This window comes from Nelumbo lutea, chromosome 1 (genome assembly GCF_056320005.1).
Source record: "Nelumbo lutea isolate HS-2025 chromosome 1, American lotus-T2T, whole genome shotgun sequence".
Classification (NCBI taxonomy): domain Eukaryota; kingdom Viridiplantae; phylum Streptophyta; class Magnoliopsida; order Proteales; family Nelumbonaceae; genus Nelumbo; species Nelumbo lutea.
The window spans coordinates 94,999,252-95,018,216 of record NC_142684.1 but is presented as its reverse complement, the minus strand read 5'-3'; the positions used below and the strand labels follow the sequence as shown (position 1 = coordinate 95,018,216).

General features: G+C 36.5%; 3 protein-coding genes and 1 long non-coding RNA gene across 8 annotated transcripts; 1 reads left to right on the top strand and 3 right to left on the bottom strand.

Moving 5' to 3' along the window:
- Positions 1-526: 526 nt before the first annotated feature.
- LOC148876243 (uncharacterized) lies at positions 527-5,538 on the top strand. 5 transcript variants are annotated; one of them, XR_016105675.1, is made up of 10 exons: positions 527-666; positions 2,987-3,043; positions 3,842-3,937; positions 4,039-4,096; positions 4,173-4,238; positions 4,323-4,397; positions 4,473-4,537; positions 4,629-4,767; positions 4,955-5,014; positions 5,113-5,538. It is a non-coding gene; the product is annotated as an uncharacterized LOC148876243 (long non-coding RNA). The 5 variants fall into 5 exon arrangements; XR_016105676.1 differs by having other exon boundaries at positions 4,629-4,777; positions 5,159-5,538; XR_016105672.1 differs by having other exon boundaries at positions 4,629-4,777.
- A 3,405-nt stretch (positions 5,539-8,943) lies between these two features.
- LOC148876242 (uncharacterized) lies at positions 8,944-9,483 on the bottom strand. Its single transcript, XM_088967041.1, has one exon. The coding sequence runs from the start codon at positions 9,481-9,483 to the stop codon at positions 8,944-8,946; it is 540 nt and encodes a 179-aa protein (XP_088823167.1).
- A 1,799-nt stretch (positions 9,484-11,282) lies between these two features.
- On the bottom strand, positions 11,283-11,765 carry LOC148876241 (uncharacterized). Its single transcript, XM_088967032.1, has one exon. The coding sequence runs from the start codon at positions 11,763-11,765 to the stop codon at positions 11,283-11,285; it is 483 nt and encodes a 160-aa protein (XP_088823158.1).
- A 3,082-nt stretch (positions 11,766-14,847) lies between these two features.
- Positions 14,848-15,494, bottom strand: LOC148876240 (histone H3.2). The gene has a single exon (XM_088981815.1). The coding sequence runs from the start codon at positions 15,384-15,386 to the stop codon at positions 14,976-14,978; it is 411 nt and encodes a 136-aa protein (XP_088837941.1). The 5' UTR covers positions 15,387-15,494; the 3' UTR covers positions 14,848-14,975.
- Between the last annotated feature and the right edge of the window lie 3,471 nt (positions 15,495-18,965).

Here is an 18,965-nt window from a genome sequence, read left to right as displayed (position 1 = left end):
GTTTCCATTGACAGCATTCCCACAAGTGGGTAAATGAAGGTTTATAACTTTATAAGCTTATCTGAGCTCGCATATTATCATTATATATATATATATATATATATATATATATATATATATATATATATATATATAGTTGGTACAAGGCTTAGATGATGATGATGGTATATGAATATGTAGATGGCTATATACATGCACACCAACACAAAATTCATATTAACTGTATGCAGAAGCATCTCTCTATACTTTTGTGCATTTGGTTTTTGTTCTTTTTTTATTTTTTGAGAGAGAGCTATTTCTATCGTAAATTGGCATCTGAAAGTTTGATTAGCCAACTGTCAAATTTTCAATGTGGCTAACCCTAACAATGAAGTTACAGTGAAGCAACTTGTAGAGTTGATGACAGAGGTACTTAAAGAAGCTATTTTACACTTCTGTTTCTCCTCTCTCTTTCTCTCTCTAATTTTCATGTGCATTAGTTTTGTACAACTCTCCTGCTAAATAAAAAATAATCTACTTGTTCTCTCCAGGTTTACTCCAAAGTAAGTGGACAGCCTCCTTTGGAGGTACCCACCATTGATGTAAGCTCTAAAGAGTTCTATGGTGAAGGATATGATGACAGTGACAAGCGAATTCCAGATATTACAATAATCAATAAACAGCTAGGTACTACTTCATTGGTTCATTGACTCATGGGATTACTTCATTGGTTCATTGACTCATGGGATTGCCATAAAGTTAAAAACATTGCTAGTAATTTTTTTTTGCCCTGGAGTGCAGGTTGTAACCCTAAGACATCTCTATTTGTCATACCTACAGACTTCATTTAATGAGTGATCCCCTCCATTGCCAAAACTTGGATGGACATTCAAATCAAAGTAAAAATAATAGCAATTTCTGCAATATTTACAGCTTATTAGCAAGATCAACTAAATAAATCAAAGTCTTAAATCTTCATGTTTAAACTCACAAAGGCAGGCCAAGATAAAATAGATGGGTTATTACCTTGTACAAAGTTCCTTTCCTCAACAAAATGGTTAGAATGGAATTATCCATATTTTTCAAGCTAACAACTAGTAAATCAATAATCGAACCCAATATTCCTAACCTACAAATGTAAAGCACTCATAATATTGAATAGCCTTCATCAACATCATCATAAATAGGACTCAATGTTGCCATGCTTCTTCATTTCTTCCCAAGATGTCAAAATGGCGTTGACATAGAGCTATTACTCTTCTCAAGCACATTGAAATCCAAAGGAGTAGGAGATAAAGGTCTCCTTGTTTTATCACATACAAAGAAGGATGGTGCTTCCTTATTTTCTATGTTTCTGCCCTTGTTTTGGTTGGCTTTCCCTCCTTCCAATTCCCTAAATCTATGCAAATACCTTTTCAAGGGATCAGCGTAGTCATCAAAGCCTAGTGTTCCCAGAGCCCAACAAATATCATCTCCATTCACAGTCTTCATTTCTGCTTGTGACACTGGCCATTTGCTTTCTTGTGGAGTAATGAGCTTGTGAAAATTAAATTATATATATTCATACTCTCTCTCAAGTCTTAATATGACCCATCATGAATTTCGGAATGAGAAATCAAACAATGGTAATATGACCCATCATGAATTTTGGAATGAGAAATCAAACAATGGTTTGTGTCGTGTGAGTATTGTTAGAGTTGATACTATTAGAAATATTGGGGCTGGTAAACCTACTTGAGGGTTAGCTTGGGATTCAGGATCCCCTCTCTTCCTCTGGTTGGGAGAAGGTCTACAACCTGTTCTCCCAACTTGAGTTGAGAATGGTTCTTCACATGAAAATAATCCTCTCTTCTCATATATGAATACCTATTAAGATGTTTGCAATCTATTTTGAGACTGTTCTATTGGTGGGATTTGACCTGTTCAGATCTTTTTGGTATGGGATTATGATGCTTGAGTTGATAACCGATATAGTAATCCTTGGTATCTGACCTTGGCACTTTGAGGTCCAAGGTTCTATGGTGGTGGCTACCTCTTGAGAATTTAGAAAGAAAGGAAAAGCCTCACCCTATGGAACTGTTGAGCCCATACACCATAGACCAGACTTGTTATCTGGTGGAAGTAGGTTGTAATGACCATATGACAGACAATGGGTCATCTAGATGTACTAGATTTTGTCTTGTCTGGAATTCATCCTTTCACATTGTAGAGGATAAACCTTTTAATGCCTTAAGGATTCTGGTGAAGACAGGGTTAAAGCTTTCATTTTAATCCACTCCTAATAGTGTATGTTTCTATAACACAGCCACTTAATATTTTGCATTTCAATTTTCTTTAAGGTTAATTACTTACATATACCCTGTTACATTTAGGAAATTATTTAAGTGTACCCTGAACTTTCAAAACTTAGTTATACATACCTTGTTGAACAGTCCCACATAACATATACAGGACCACTGTTAATGGACCGTTTAGAGGTGTTAATACCTTATTCCAAATGTTTTTATAATACCAATATTACCCCACTGGTTCTATGACTAAAAACCAAAACCCAGAAATTTTCTATGTAAAAGAGGTGGACAATCAAAAAAAAAAAAAAAACAGAACTTTCAAAACCTATACCAAAACCGTCCTCTATACACACCTCCACTGGTCAATAATGGAGGCAATGGAATGAAAAAAGAAGTTAAAAAAGAAAATCATTTTGCTTTTGTTTATTCGTTGTGTTTAATTAATCTTACTGTTTAGAATCTGAAAGGTTTACATGATCTCCAAATTTCTGGAAATAAATTGAATGGTTCTATCCCTAAATGGGTGGCTAACCTATCCAATCTGAAAGTTTTTTACAGCCTACGAGAATGAATTATTTAATTGGTTCTGCAATGCCTTGTTTAATTGTTTATGCTTCATATCCATCATGTCTGAATTGTTTAATTCATCCTGAAATTCTTTATTGAAAGAGGAAAGGGCATGAAAAACAATAATACTGTATATTTTGTTTCCACAGAAAATAAGAGCATGAATTCCACTATGCGTTGCAGAAAATGGTATCACAGTATTAAAGGTAGTGAGCAGTGAGCAGTGAGCACTTGACAAAGGGTTCAATTAGACACAACAGCAACACATGAATCTATAGATTCATAAAGTTTTGGTTCTTCTCAATTTTAACATATATCCCTGACTAAACTGAAATATAGTCAGAAATTAAAATTTCCAATTTACTGTGATGTTTTGCCTTTAACTCTGCTTCATGCAGTGTGATGAACTGTTTATGCCTAAGCATAGTACTAATAATTTAGGTCATTGTCACTGTATGAGAAAATTAAAGAAGGATAAACTGAATAGGCATTATAAAACAATAGGTTTGGTCTCTAATATTGATTAATTTTTCCAATTTTCAAATGTCACTGCATCTTTTGCTGCCTTTACCATGCCAACAATAAGATAAAAAATGGTCATCATCCAATGTTAGTCCCAACTATCTAGGGTCTTGAGACGGATGGACTGGATATGGACCTAACATTTGGCATCTTTTTTTCTTTTTCTTTTTTTGCACAAGGTGGCTAGTAACAGACTCGAACCTGTGTTCTCACGCTTGTAAGCACAAGGTTTTACCATCACACCAAACAATGGCCCCCATCAGTCCAAAAGTAAGATGCCAATCATAATCTGAGGGTTTTCCACAGTAATCCTGAACCACTCCAATGAAATCTACACTTAAAATTGAAGTATCCCACATGATATAGCACTCTTGTACAGGTATTCGGGTATCATAGGTGCTGCACATGCATACACACACAAATATATGAAGAAAATCCTATATTTAGAGTAACTTCATTACAGCCTCATCCTCATTTTGTAGACGTACAAATCCAGGCTCTTTCCACTAAGCAATTCAACTGAGGATTCAATAAAAAGATGTTACTTCCACTTACTAAGCCTGTGTACTGGCTCTAAGGTTCGAATCTGTTTTCAAGATCTTGAACCTCTCTACATGTAACTGCTAGCATCTAACACGAACTCACTTGGGCTGTTTATCTGTCTTATGCAAAAACAAAGGGAGCTCTGTTGCTAGATGTAGGAAGGATTTTATGGAATTGGAGTTTTCTCTTATGTGGTAAGCAATTTTTGTGGATCTCTTCATCTCTTGGTTCTCTTCACTCAAAAGTTTTAATGATCATATGGATGGATAGGTGCCAGTCTATATTGCTGAAATAGCTCCCAAGGATCTACGTGGAGAACTCACAACAGTGAATCAGGTAAACAAAAAGGGAAAACAAGTGGAGCACATATATTTTGAGGCAATGATGATGATAACCCATTGCTCTCTGACTGTTCTGCAGCTCATGATTATCACTGGATCATTAATTACCTTCTTAATAGGGCAGTTGTACCATGGCGAACACTGGCTCAAACTGGTAAGTTCTTACACCTAAAGATTAAATTGGTACACTGACAAGGGACTAATTGATTGGGGGGTGTCTTGTTTGAAGGACTTATGCCATGCTTTTTCCTGCTCCTGGGTCTCTTCTTTGTTCCTGAGTCTCCCAGATGGCTGGTAAGCAGATATAATTGAAAATGTTGATCAGGTTGTATGGAAAATGGGGTAAATAATGACACAGACTTCATATCCTTGCCTGTGTTTGTAGGTAAAGGTTGGCCTCAAGAAAGAGTTTGAAGTTACACTGCTAAGACTGCGTGGAAATGATGCTGATGTTTCTGATGAAGCTGCTGAAATTCAAGTTCATGGTTTCTATGAACATTTCACAAATAAATTAGAATGATTAAGTACTCACTGGTTTGTTTCTTAATAGGATTATGTAGACACTCTTCAACAATTTCCCAAAGCTAGAATATTCAATTTATTTCAAAAGAAATATATTCATTCAGTAGTATTAAAGTTGTTCTTTATTCTTACCTCAAAATTTATATTACAGACACCTATGATGAACTATGGAGATGATCTTAATTTCAGGTTTCAGAAACAGGGACATTCCTAGGTTGTTTTCTAACAGGACATTCTTTCTATCTCAAGGTAAAAGTGATTATTATTTCAAAATTCAAATTTCAAACTTGATTTATAATTTAACATTTACTATTTTTTTAGTATCAAGCCTAACATTTTGTTTACAGAGCCATGTATTGGTATATGAATGGGTTCCAATGCTAGCTGTGGCAGGAGTACTACTGAAGGAACACGCAAAAAAATTATCATCAAGAAGAAGCTGCTTCTACAAGAAGGAACATGCAAGAGCTTAGATGCACACTCTTTAGGATGTAGTGCCATTGCTCGAATTGATTTCTTATGGTGAGAGTCAACATTGTTTTTCCTATAAAGGATCAAGTGATATGTGAAAAAGCCTCGACTTGTATAAGAAAAAAGAATGACTACAAAAGTAAAGAGTCACCATTACCGAAGGTCCTACAACTTCATAGTTGTGTCAGATAACTAGTTACAACTTGTTGATCCTGACGAAGGAATACTGTACAAATAAATTTCATCCTAACCACAAATCATTTTATGCATATTTACCAAAATAATTCACATCAATCAACATATATGGCATCCCTACATATTGATGTTTTATAGCCCTCTACTTGTAGAAATTAGACTCCAACAGAAATTGATCATTTGATTGAGAAAATTTTGCTTAAACTTGCATTGGTAATCGGGATTTGCTTCTCACAGACTGCACCTCACAGCCCTATCCCACCGTGTATTGGTAACCATGGTTTTTAAGACCTGGACTGGATGGTCAGATCAGAAAAACCGGGAACAGGTCAGGTGACCGGTTCCGTTTTTTTCAAAAACCGGAGTTTTGCCAAAAAACATTGATTTGGTCAGCAAACTACTGACCCGGGTGGTTGAACTATTCAACGGTTTTGACCGTTTTTTTATTGTTTTTTATTTTTTGTCAAAACGGGCCATCTGTTAAGTTCAAATGATCGGACCGTTTGACTCGAGAACCGGACCCCTGATTGGTTCGTTGTTCGATTCGATTTTAAAAACCTTGTTGATAATAACTCCCTGTGAATAACAACACAAAATATGGGATATGTTTTCAATGTACGGTTGAGAGGCGTTGTGAGGTTGGTGTGGGGAGTGCTTTGTAAGGAGCAGATTCAAACTCTGACAGGATGTATTAGGAGTCCTTGTATGATGGATGTGGATGAATTAGGAAATGTTAATGTATTGGGAGTAGGGATGCTCAATAAAAACTAAAAAGCATAAAAACCAAACAGAGGAAATTAAACTGAAAAGTTGGTGGTATTGGTTCGATTTCGGTTAACATACCATATATATATATAGATAGGGTGGCAATTTTCCCCATTTCCCCGATCCCCATTGGGATCCACCCCGAATGGGGCAGGGATGGGGATGATTTTCCCCTGCGGGGACAATGATGGGGAAATTTTCATCCCCGTTAGCAGGGACGGGGACAGCACTCCCTGCCCTGCGACTATATATTAATATTTTTTAAAATATGCTTGAATATGCTTGAATCTTTTCTAATAGGATTGTAAATTATAATTATTTTATTTTTATTTTATTAAATAAAATAAAAAACAAAAAACAAAATGGTTAACATTATAAAAATCATGAGGAATGGGGACCCCGCAGAGATAAGAATCACTGTGGGGATAGGGGTGGGGATAACCTTGTCCGCGCTAGCAGGGACAGGGATGGGGTTGGGGAGAGGATCCCCATCCCCACCCCGCCCCGTTGCCATTCCTATTTTTAATAGGAGGTTGTAAATTTTAACTATTTTCTTTTAATTTTTATAAAACAAAAATTAAAAAACAAAATGATTGACATCATAGAAAAAGCATAAGGAATAGGGATCCTTGTGGGGACATGGATGAGACAATACTGGCACATGCTATCTTGAACCAGACCCAACCCATTGATAGCCCTAAATATTGGGCTAATAATAACTTGTTAATAAATTATTTACAAATAATTTAGTAATTAAGTAAACAAAATTTTATAAATAATTTATTCAATTTAATAAAATATATAAATGAATAGATAAAGTTTATTGGGACAAGACTGGTATAGAGTATCCCAAACCAGGCCCAACCCATTGACAATCCTAAATATTGAGCTCGAGGGGGGGGGGGGGGGGGGGGATAAAGAGAGAGCTCTGAGGAAAAAAATAAGGGGAGAGAAAAGAAAGAGGTGACTTTCATTGTTTTGTTTTATATGGTGGCATGACCTTAAATAGTAATTATTTATAAATAAGTAAATAGTTTAATAAACAAAATAAGAAATTTTATAAATAATAATTTATGTAATTGAATAAAATAAATAAAAGTTTATTGGGGTAGAACTGGTACAAGCTATTCCAAACCAACCCCGACCCAATAATTAGGGTTGTCAATGGGTTGGGTTGGACCCAATAGACATGGCGGACCCAAACCAATTGGGTCGGTTCTAGTTCCCACCTAGTCTTGAACCAATTCATATATATATATATATATTAAATAACTTAATATTATGTATATAATATTTTCAATAGGTTTATTATAATCAGGTAATCAAGTCCATCATCTCAGACCCGATTGTCCCCATAACTGATCAATTCGGTTGTAGGTCTAAAATTGTAGACCTTATCAAATTTGGTTCAGCTTCAGGTCCTTGATAATTCTTGTCAGGTTGATTTTGGTTCTACTTGGAACCGCCCAAACCCAATTTGTTGACAGCCCTATCAATGATAGCTCCAAATATTAGGCTAATAATAATTTGTTAGTAAATTATCTCTAAATAAATAAATAATTAATAAGTTAAATAAATAATTTTTTATTTAATTTAATAAAATAAATAATGAATAAATAAAGATTGTTGGGATGGGACTGGACAAATTATTCTGAATCAAACCTGACCCATTAACAATCCTAAATATTGGGCAAGAGAGAGAAAGAGGTAAAAGGACAAAAATGGTACCAGATCCAATCCATTAATAATCCTAAATATTGGGCGAGAGAGAGAAAGAGGTAAAAGGACAAACCCAAACCAGACCCGACCCATGAATAGCCCCAAATATTGGGCTAATAATAATTATTGGTAGTAAATTAGTTCCAAATAATTAAATAAATAGAAAAGAATAAGGGGAGCATTGTTTTTCAATTAAATGGTGGCATGACCGTAAATAATTAAAACTGTAATGATTACCTTTTGTCTTATGTGATAGCATTTTAGAAAAATAAGGATAAAATTAGAAAACCAAAATTATATTTTTGAGAAAAGAGAGCATGAAACAAGGGAACGGGTTATTGGTGTGCATGGAAAGGAGAAACAAAAAAAAGTTGTAGGGTTAATGATGGAAAAAGAAAAATTACGTCATGGACTAAACAAGAAACGTGAAACTGCCATTTTTTGGGGAAATGACTGAGTCCCCCCTTCACAAAAAGAAAATCCCCCTATGCCATTACCATTATACACAAAAGAATAAAATAATAATAGAAAAGGAGGGAAATAGCCTATGTACAATATTTCTAATTGGCTCTCTTTGTAATTCATCTATTTCTAAATTTGTATGAGAGCTTTCATTGGTAACTGCTAACCTTGATTGACTACTAAACTAAATTGAGAGTCTCCGTTAATAACTGTTAAACTTGATTGAGAGCATCCATTGGTAACTTCTAAACTACCATGAGCTTTCTTTAATATAGATGATGAGAATTCTCTAAATATTTCAATGACCATTAATTTCTGAAAGATATGTAACACCAGTAGACTCATCCATGCATGCAAGTGTTTTGGTCATTACAGGGCAATTTCTGAAAGATACACCCATTTCTTACAACAACAGAAAGAAACTCGAAAAACTCAAATGTTCAATAAATCAAATTCATTGCCAAGCTAATAAACGATCGACTCCTAGTTTATTGCAACAGAGTACATAAAGCACATGCTGATATGACATAACACAGAAGAATTGAAGCTCCAGCCTCCAGCAGCAATCAGCCCTTAACAGAATTGGTGATGGCGTCTTCCAGCTTCGGGTACCACTTTCTGAACGTTTGCATTATAAACCTTACTAGATAAGGAACAGCTGCTGCAATCAGAATGTAGCGGAAGCTCACATTCTCGGGTGTGATGGCGATTATTGCAGAAGCGTAGGTGAGGAGCAGCGAATATGAAGCGATGACAACCTCCATGTACAGAGGGAATCCGATGGTGAGATAAGTAATGATACTGATGGATGCAGAAAGGCCCAGAGTGTTTGCCATCAAGAATATAAAGAAGGGTGTGGGCTGAGCAGCGTAGATGGACCTCCCTGCAACGTGGTGTGGATCTTTGTCATTTTCGTCGACATCCTGCCAAACTCCTCCGGGAGGGGTGATTCCGGCTTGAAAGGTCACGGCGGCGATCAGTGCTGCCACGATCAGGAGCGCATCCCGAGTGTCGCTCGGCGAATCTCTGTCGAGGTGAAATCTAAAGTACTTGAACAAGCTCTTTGAAGGGTTTTCTGGAGGGTTGTAAGTCTGCAAAGAAGCCATTAAATCTCAAATTAAGCTTGGTCTACTTCTCAGACTGGCTGATTGTTGCTATGAATGCAAAGGCTCTACCTTCCAGTATTTATATATAGTAAGTTGGATATGAATCATTCAACGGAATAACATAAACCCAGGTTCCTAATTTCTATACTGGGTGCTGTAATGTGAATCCTGTATCTAGAACTTTTCTCTTGTGTTTCCCTGGCAGAATCGCTGGATTAATTGGAAGATTTAATTATCTCAATTGCTTAATGTATGACGTCTTGATGAATTAACGTCCGCGTGTAAGCTGGTTCAAATTATAAAGGATATTAAGAGAGCCCACAGTAATAAAGGGGAAAAGCAGATTTAGACGCTGAGTCTCTAATAAGTAAATAAAGGTTGGATTCTTGACCGGCATATAAACACCAGTTCTTCTTCATTTGTTTTTCTTCATTATTGATTATATGATAGAACAAAGAAGGAAATAAGAAATAGCTGATCAAGATTCAAAGAGACCAAGAGAATCAGTCAGTGTTACAAGTCCAACGGGAAATCCTGGGTCTGAGATAAGGACACGCCACAGGGGAAAACATTAAATGGATCCCATTATTGAAATTGATGTTTTCTCACTGGTGGTTGAGATAGGATTGATATGGGATCTCAGGAGTCACTTTTCCTTCAAAGCATTAGATTTGTAGGAGTGAGAACACCATAAGTGAATTACAATTTGGAAAACATTGTTACGAAAACACACCAGAGGGCATAGATTCAAATGGGACATGAAAATAAAGTAAAACAGAAGTAAAGAGAAGCAAAAAGCGGAGCATACACAGATTCCTATATTCATGGGTGGAGTTAAAATCCACTATAGAAAACGCAATAGAAATTACAGAATTGGTAAAACCTCATTCACGGAAACCCTAAACCCCAATACACCTAATCTCTTAAAGTCGAATTCTTCAAGTAAAAAAGATGAGAGAGAGAGAGAGAGAACCCCCAAACAGCATAACATAACACATTCAGTGTGGACCCATAAGTTGAAAATGGATTGGACTGATAAAGAATTCAAGGCACAAACACAACTCAAAAATTTTCCACCGAGAAATTCCTACACTTGGATTCGGTACTCTCTTTGTTGCAACTTGCAAGGTGTCAATACGGGCTTGTTGGTTATAGTGGAGACTTTGGATGCAATCCCATTTACACCTGCGTTGGGGGGACCTCACCTTACAGTTTAAGCTTTTAGGATGCTGTTTTCCCCCACTTCATTTAATTAAATTTCAACACAAGGTATGTGTGTGCCTGTACTTGTCCATCCCTTAAAGCCCATATAGGATTTTGCTATTGAGACCTCACCAACTTAAGCTCATAGGATGAACAACTTATTGACAGTTTTGGACATTAATTTCTCTTCCAAAGTTTACATGGGATATTAGTAAACCAGTGAAAGTAATCTATGATAGTGTCATGGTGATTACACGTTGGTTCATTCATTATTGTGCTGCTTGATAACAGAAATTGATTAATTACATTCCAACATATTTCTCTTCCCCCAACAACTGAAGGTTTTTATTGCCCAAACAAATCATGAAATCTCAAAGTTACAAAGCTTCAAACAGATCAATAAGCAAAGATCAACCCAGTAAAATTAAAACATCCAAACCACAAACCAACTTGAGCTACAACACTAGAACACGACACATGACAACCCCAGACGACCCAAAATGGAATTGGAAATCAGGACGGACGACTTCCATTGTTCTGCAGCTCTGCAATCACATCATTGATTTGAGCTCATGGACTATATATTTGCGACTACACTATCTGTATGTCTGCCTTATAAACCGTAGAAGGAAAGGCAGCAAAGCACCAATGAGGACATAACGGTACTTGACCGAGCCTTTGGGTGTGACTGCAATTACAGAAGAAGCATATGTAAGGATCATCGAATATAAAGCGGTGATGACCTCTGCATACAGTGGGAAGCCGATAGTGAGATAAGTGATGATGCTGATGGACGCAGAAAGACCGACAGTGTTGGCAACCAGGAATAGAGTGAAGGGAACTGGGCTCTTGGAGTAGATGGACGTTCCTGGTTTGTGTCCCAACTTTGTATCCTGCCAAACACCGCCGGGAGGGTTGGCGCCCGCCTGGAAGGTCACGGTGGCTATGAGTGCTGCCACCACCAACAGCGCATTCCGAGTGGCGCTCGGCGAGTCTCTGTTGATGTGAAATCTGAAGTACTTGAACAAGTTGCTTGAAGGTCGTTCCGGATGATTGTAGGCCTGCTGCATGGCTGCCATTCTTGAAGCTCAGCTCAGCTCTTATTATTAGTTATATGGTATCTCACTTCTCAGGCTATAGGCTGTTGTATTCTTCTATGGAAAACAGGCTCTACGTACCTTCTACTATTTATAATTTCCATGCATGAAATGGATAAGTTTCATTTGAATCAGTCAATGACTTAAGAAGACTTAGAAAAAGAGAAAAAAAATCACACATGCACTATCCACAGTTGTATCTCTGGTTCATATACCACATACTAATTAAGCTCTGAGAACCCAGTTTTCGGACTTTTTTATTTATTTATTTTTTTTTTCTTTCACTGGGGAGTTGATGGAATCATTGGTTTTAGTGGTAGTTAAATTAGTTCTTTAGTTTGAAGTCCATGGCTTCACATCTGTTTACAGTTTCAAATAATTTTTTAAGCAAATTAACTGGTTCAAGCCTTCAAATTAAGGATCAAAAGCCCACTGTAAACAAGTGAGTTGACAAGGTTGGGATAAGGATTTGTGCAGACGAAGTCTTGTAACGAGTGTTGAGGATTTCAAACTTATTACGTTTTCTTGTGTGTTAATGATCTTGACGTTCAATAAACGGAAAGTCTTTGCTTTGTTTACTTAATTAATCCTTTTTTTTTTTTTTTTGAAAGATTATGAAACTGGTAAAGTGACCAAGGGAAGAAGTCAATGCTGCTGCGCATAGCATCATTCAGTCAGTTGGGTCGTTACTCGTTACTTTAACAAGAGCCGAACCCAATAACTGTGTTTGATTTCAAGACATGTTTATACTTCACAGATGTATTCATACTATGGGGCATCTGTAAATAGTCATACATACAAGAGAATCTAGATATATTCTTCACAGAGCTCTCCTCACATCAACTTTATACATCATCATTCATGGGGAGATATTCCTGATGTATGGTTGTGATTGTATAACATGGGCAAATTGCATTTTTTTAAGAGGGAGCAACAGTGCCAATTGGGTCAGGTGGTAAGGTCTTTGGTTGTTCATAACTAAGACTTGAGATCAAAAGATAAAAACATTAAGACATGTGCCCAAATCCGACCTTTATTATGTTAGTCCTCTTTTCTAATACTTTCCTTTTGATTAAAACACACACACACACACAAGATTTTCCTATTAACCATTTCTCTTTCAAAGTATAATACCTCTTTGCTATTTGATTTCAAAAAATTATTGTGCATTTTTTGCATGTTTTTTTTTGATAAAGATTTCTTAGTGACTTGGTCTTTGAAAGCTGCATATAGGTTGAAAATACGTGCGAATGAAATTATTATTATTTTTTTCTTTTTACTGTCAGATTTTGTGATTTATTTAAGAACAATAGGTTGATCGTTCCTCTTCCTTAATTCAAACTTCAAAAGATGTTTTTTGATGTCATCATTCTTTGTTAAACACGGAATTCCTGGTTTATCTCAAATCATAAAAATTGAATATAAGCACAATGAATTGGGCAAAATAATTCTTTTTGTATCTTGAAACAGGCAAAAGGAGGCACATTAATTGATTCAGGATCAGGAGGTGCTTAATAACTAGTCAATCAGCTGCAGTCCAGTTGAATGCGGAAAAGAATCCATACTTGAGATGGCTCAAGTTCATAGCTATTGTTGGTATATGATAAGATTTTTCGAGAAATACACTACATCCATTGCAGCCCACATAGTTTATTAGTAGCTCCCTATAATTATTGCATAAATTGACAAAAGCGGGTATTTCATCACAAGAAAGAACTATAGGTTGGTGGTTGCAATCCTTGGACTATAATACTAAGGCCACGTTCATTTGAGGAATCTCATGTGTTAAGTTTGTTAATCAGGTAATTGACCATGATCCCTCTATTCTTCTGCCATTAAATTAGGCTCTGCAATAATCGAATTTTTTGAAAGGAATATCAGTTACCAGTGTAACTTATACCTTCATGGAGGGTGAATATGATGCTTACCCGCTTGTAGATAACACTAATCCCCTACTGCTTCTCTTTTTAGTCAGGTACGGGTGCAAATAGATCCGATCCGATCTCATTTTTGTCGGATTTCGATAAGCATCTGTCAGATTTTTAATCACATTGAATTTGGCTGACCCTATCCGATTCTAAAGGATTCGATCTAACCGATATATGTATATATTTATTTATAAAAAAATATATATATACCCTCGGGTGCCACATGTCACCTCTACAACCGTCTTATCACCTTGGCCATGTCAGTACCACGTAAGATGGATAAGCGCAACCAAGATAAAAGAACTTCATACGGATAAAGAGGACAGTTCCATCGGGGATTATGTTTTATTTTGAAAACCTTGACGAACAACCTCATCTTGACAACTCCAAAAGTCTCAAAGTAAGGGACTTTTGACTCTTCAACACTCATACTGTTATTCTTCTCGGACTAGCACTTTTCTCTTAACTGTTTGGTCAAACCACCCACCGTTCTTGACCAACTTGAGTATCGGATTACCTACCCAAGAAACTATTCCTCAAGCCTCTGACCATCTTTTTGTTTCAGTTCTTGATGCACAGTTCCATCCTTCCACAGTTTCACTAGTTGATAGTCTTAGGTGCCAATTGATACAAGTTTATCAATGAACGGCTTTTAGTGTTTATTTGGTATCGATGCAATTGCTGACAATAAAGACGTGATGTGGTTTGAAACAATGTCAAATTTAATATTTTTCAAATTTTTACTCCAAAAAAATAAACATTTTCAAACAAAAATTAACACATTTTCTAAAAAAAACTGAAACAATGCTTCCAACCCACGAATCAATAACACCATTCTCATATCCTCAACATAAATGCCAAACATATAATTAGTTTTTTACTGTATCTGCGTTAATGTACTGCAATCAAATAAGATTTCGTATAATTTGAATGAAATTTCAGAATTAGGCTAAAAGCATTATGGTTTCCCATTTACTAGATTAATTTATTTCAGTCGACCCTTTGAATTTTACATTGAAGCAGAGAAAGTATATGATAAACTAAACTGATTGGTTTGGAATTCATTAATTCATGGATGTGAAGCTAGATAGAGTCCTACTCTGTGATGACACATGTAGGAAAATGTCATGGTAAAATGAATAAACCTATTGATTACTTCATTTCAGATCATCGTTGAAAAAGATATTAGTACAACTTTCTGAACAGGACAGAAAGTATAGCGACAGATACTGAACAGAATCGAAGAGCGAGAAATCGATAAAATTCAAGCCCTCTCTCCTCTGATTCTCCTCGCAAGCTGAATATCCTTGGGCATGATTGTAACTCTCTTAGCGTGAATGGCGCACAGGTTAGTATCTTCAAACAATCCGACCAAGTATGCCTCGGCGGCCTCCTGCAACGCTGCAACGGCACTACTCTGAAACCTCAGATCTGTCTTGAAGTCCTGAGCAATCTCACGAACAAGCCTCTGGAAAGGAAGCTTTCGGATCAAGAGCTCGGTACTCTTCTGGTACTTTCTGATTTCCCTGAGAGCCACGGTTCCAGGCCTGAACCTGTGGGGCTTCTTCACTCCTCCGGTGGCCGGAGCCGATTTCCTGGCAGCCTTCGTGGCGAGCTGCTTCCTTGGGGCCTTGCCTCCGGTCGACTTTCTAGCGGTCTGCTTGGTTCTTGCCATATCCGAGAGACAGAACAGAAGAGATTGTGAAAATGTGATTGGGAAACGAAACGAAGAAACTGAAGAAGATTTGGATTGCTTCGGCTGATGGATTAACAGCGATGGCGGAAAAGAATATTTATAGACTGTGGAGGAAAGTTTTGAAATTTTGATGAATGTGGCGCGAGGGAATTTCAAGTGTTGGATTTGAGACGGAACGATCGGTCTAGATTTGTCTGTGTAGAAGCACAAGGATCGCGATCAGGGGCTTTAGGCTTGTTAAATGTTAATAAATAAGAGAATCACCCCCTTGGTAAGTACGGGGACAATATTTGATATTTTTTTATTTATATATTTTAATAATTTTTTACACCAAATTTGTATGTAGATTATTGTTTTATGTGATTTTTTATGTATAAATGCATTATTTAATTTAAGAGAAATCAAGTATTATTTCTAAATAATGACATATTTTAAGAGATTTGTTATATTTTTATTATTTACTTATGAGCCGGGGAGGGGCGAAGTAAGGTGCATGTGAGGTCCATTGGACATACCATGGAGAGCTGTCTGTTGTTATATGGGTTTTGGGAGAGATGCCAAGTGACTAATATGGGATCATTTATGAGAATATTGGTTGATTTTTAAGAGGCAAATGTCCAACTGCTTACTCAATACCCATGTGAAAGTTCAGTTTAGTTTTTACCTTTTATGTTGGTTCTAAATACACAAGATTTATATTAATAAAATTACTAGATAAAATTTTAATTAATAGATCATTTTAGTGAAAAACAAAAATATCTCAAATAAAGGACCCAAAGAGAAAATGAAAGCTAATCCTTAATGAAAGATAATTAAATGAAATAAAAAGTATAATACTTTAAATTATATTTTATGCTCTTACTGTTAGAGATAGACGAATTGGCTATATTCAAAAGTAGGGGTGTTTTTGTTAATAAAATGTCCACAAACCTCATTTATTTAATGCATTTTAGATATAGGAGTAAGAGAGAATGGGGACTAATATTTTAAATATAGGACTTAATGAGAGAAGTATAATAAATTTAATAAAAGTAGTAATTCAATTTATGTTTTGTACAGAGACCAAATCATAATTGGAATTGTTTGTTTCCTCACCTAATTTGTTGTCTCTGGTTCAATTTAATAAAAGTCCATGAAGTATCTCTTAAATTCTCTAGTTCAATTTCTTAGGGTGTATTTATTTTGCAGTCAAAATCAGAATGGTGTATTTCTCACCTATTTTGTTCAAATGAAAATCAAAATCTATTGGAATGGGATTCTAATTCCCAATGAAGGGAGAGAAAATGGTCATTCCCTTCATTCCACCAAGAATGGTAATAAGGAAATGACCATTTCATATACTTCAATAATTTTTACGCAAGTTCCTTCATGTTGGCTAGGGTTGGCAAACTTGACCCTAACCCATTTGACCCACTTACATTGAAACCCACTCATATCCATCCATCTCTTACATGGGTCAATTCGAGTCAAGTAACCCATTGGGGTAAAGAGAAAAGGGTGAGGGTGGGGTTAGGTAAAGGGTACCCATTGGGTACAACATTAATGATAAAATTAAGGGGAGGGGAAAATGTTTAGGGTTTCCAACTTCTTTTTATCAATAACAAAATGCTTTATTAGATTATAATAAAATATCTTAACTCCCCCAAGATAGAGAACAAGAAAGAAAGCTAAAAAGTGGCCCAAAACAAAGAATCCTTAAGCACCCCTTGTTTGCCTAACCCATCAACCATGGAATTAGCACTTCTCTTCACCTAGTTGCACTTCACCTCAATATCTCTAATCAGCCATTTAAATTTTTTCTTTTCATTTTTGTAGCTCTACAAACCATTGTTGTCTTCCTTCAACCACCTAATTACCACCTCCAAGTCCCCTTCGATGATCAAGCACCGAATGTTTAATTTTCTTGCTCTTTTGATTCCTTCCAAAGCTACTAAAATCTCTACCCTAAGAGAGTCATCTCACCAATAGGGCCAGTGAACATAGCAAAAATAATCCTAGCCTCATTTCTGAAAACTCCTCCAATCCCAAAAGGCCCAATATTCCTTAAACTACAACCATCAAAATTCAGTTTCATGAATCCTAAAGGGGGGGGAGGGGGGGGGGGGGACCAAGAAGGTCTAGAGGTCCTTCTGCACTGAGCCGATATAGCAATTTCTTTCCACTTTCTCAAAAGAATAGTCATGGAGAAATTTAAAAAAAGCTCCAAAGATTTTAGCTAGTGACTAACCCTTAAATGTATCAATTTAGCTAAACTCTCCATAGATCTTTCCTTGTTTGAAAAAAGTTTAGAGTTCCTCTCTTCCCATATGGACCAGCATACAACCGCTCTAATGCTTCTCCACATGATCTTCCCTCTTTTCTTAGGCTATCTTGAGAACGAAGGAAATAACAAGCTTTGCAAACTCACGGGGGGATTCCAAATGCATCCAAACAAGGATGAAGCCCACTCTCAAATAGTTTTAGTAACAGGACAAGTAACCATAAGGTGGTGTCGTTTCCCCATTAGATTTATAAAAAACCCACTTATTGGGAATTAAGCAAGAATTAAGTCTCTTTTTTTAAAGCAAGTCAGTTGTATTTATTCTTTCTAAGAAAGTTTTCCAACAAAAACTCCCAACTTTTCATAATCAAAGAATGGAAGATGGGAGGAGAGAAAGGAAATGCAATGGCGGCCAGGGACTAGAGAACTGAGGTTTGAATATTTCCATAACGGCTGATTTTTTTTCTTCTCCACCACCGACGGAAGGAGTGTGAAGGGAGATGTAACAATGGTTGGTGATTAACAAATAGGTTCGAATTGTTCGATGAGGGTTGTGTTTTTCTTCTTTACCACCAAAGGAAGGAGAGAGTAGGGAGATTCAGCGGCGGCCGATGAAGTCTGAGTTTTTCTTCTTCACCTCTATTGTAAGACAGTGATAACGATAAGTCTTTCAGCAGTCCACGTACACCTTAGTTGTTAGGATATACTTCATGTATTTCATGTCCATCTCTCTCTCTTGTTATCACATTATCATATCCTCTCCCATTATCATTTCTAAATTTGTTTTGTAATTGAACTCTAATTCTATTATTATAAATACAACCCTCACTCACCGTATTCGGTGTGAGAGTCTTTTTCAAAACTTGTGTACTTTGGTATGGTATTAGAGCAAAACCTCGATCCAACCATGTCAAGTAGCAGCACCGCCACCACTACTCAAAAATTTCAAACCCAAAACCAAAATCTAGGGCTATCCAATGTAAACCTCACTCATCTCGTCATAGTGAAGTTAGATAGAAACAACTATCTACTGTGGCACTCTCAAGTCTTTCAAGCTCTCAAAGGGATTGGATTAATTAGATATGTAGATGGGTTAATCCCATGCCCAACCAAGTATATCACCGTCACTGCCAATAGTGAAGAGTCAGTGACCAGTTCCAACAACATTCACAACCCAGCATTTACCACATGGGAAAGACAATATGCCCTCTTACTAAGTTGGCTTTTGTCAACATTAACAGAAGTTGTACTTGGCCAAGTAATTGGGTGCACCTCTTCAGCAATGCTGTGGAAATCAT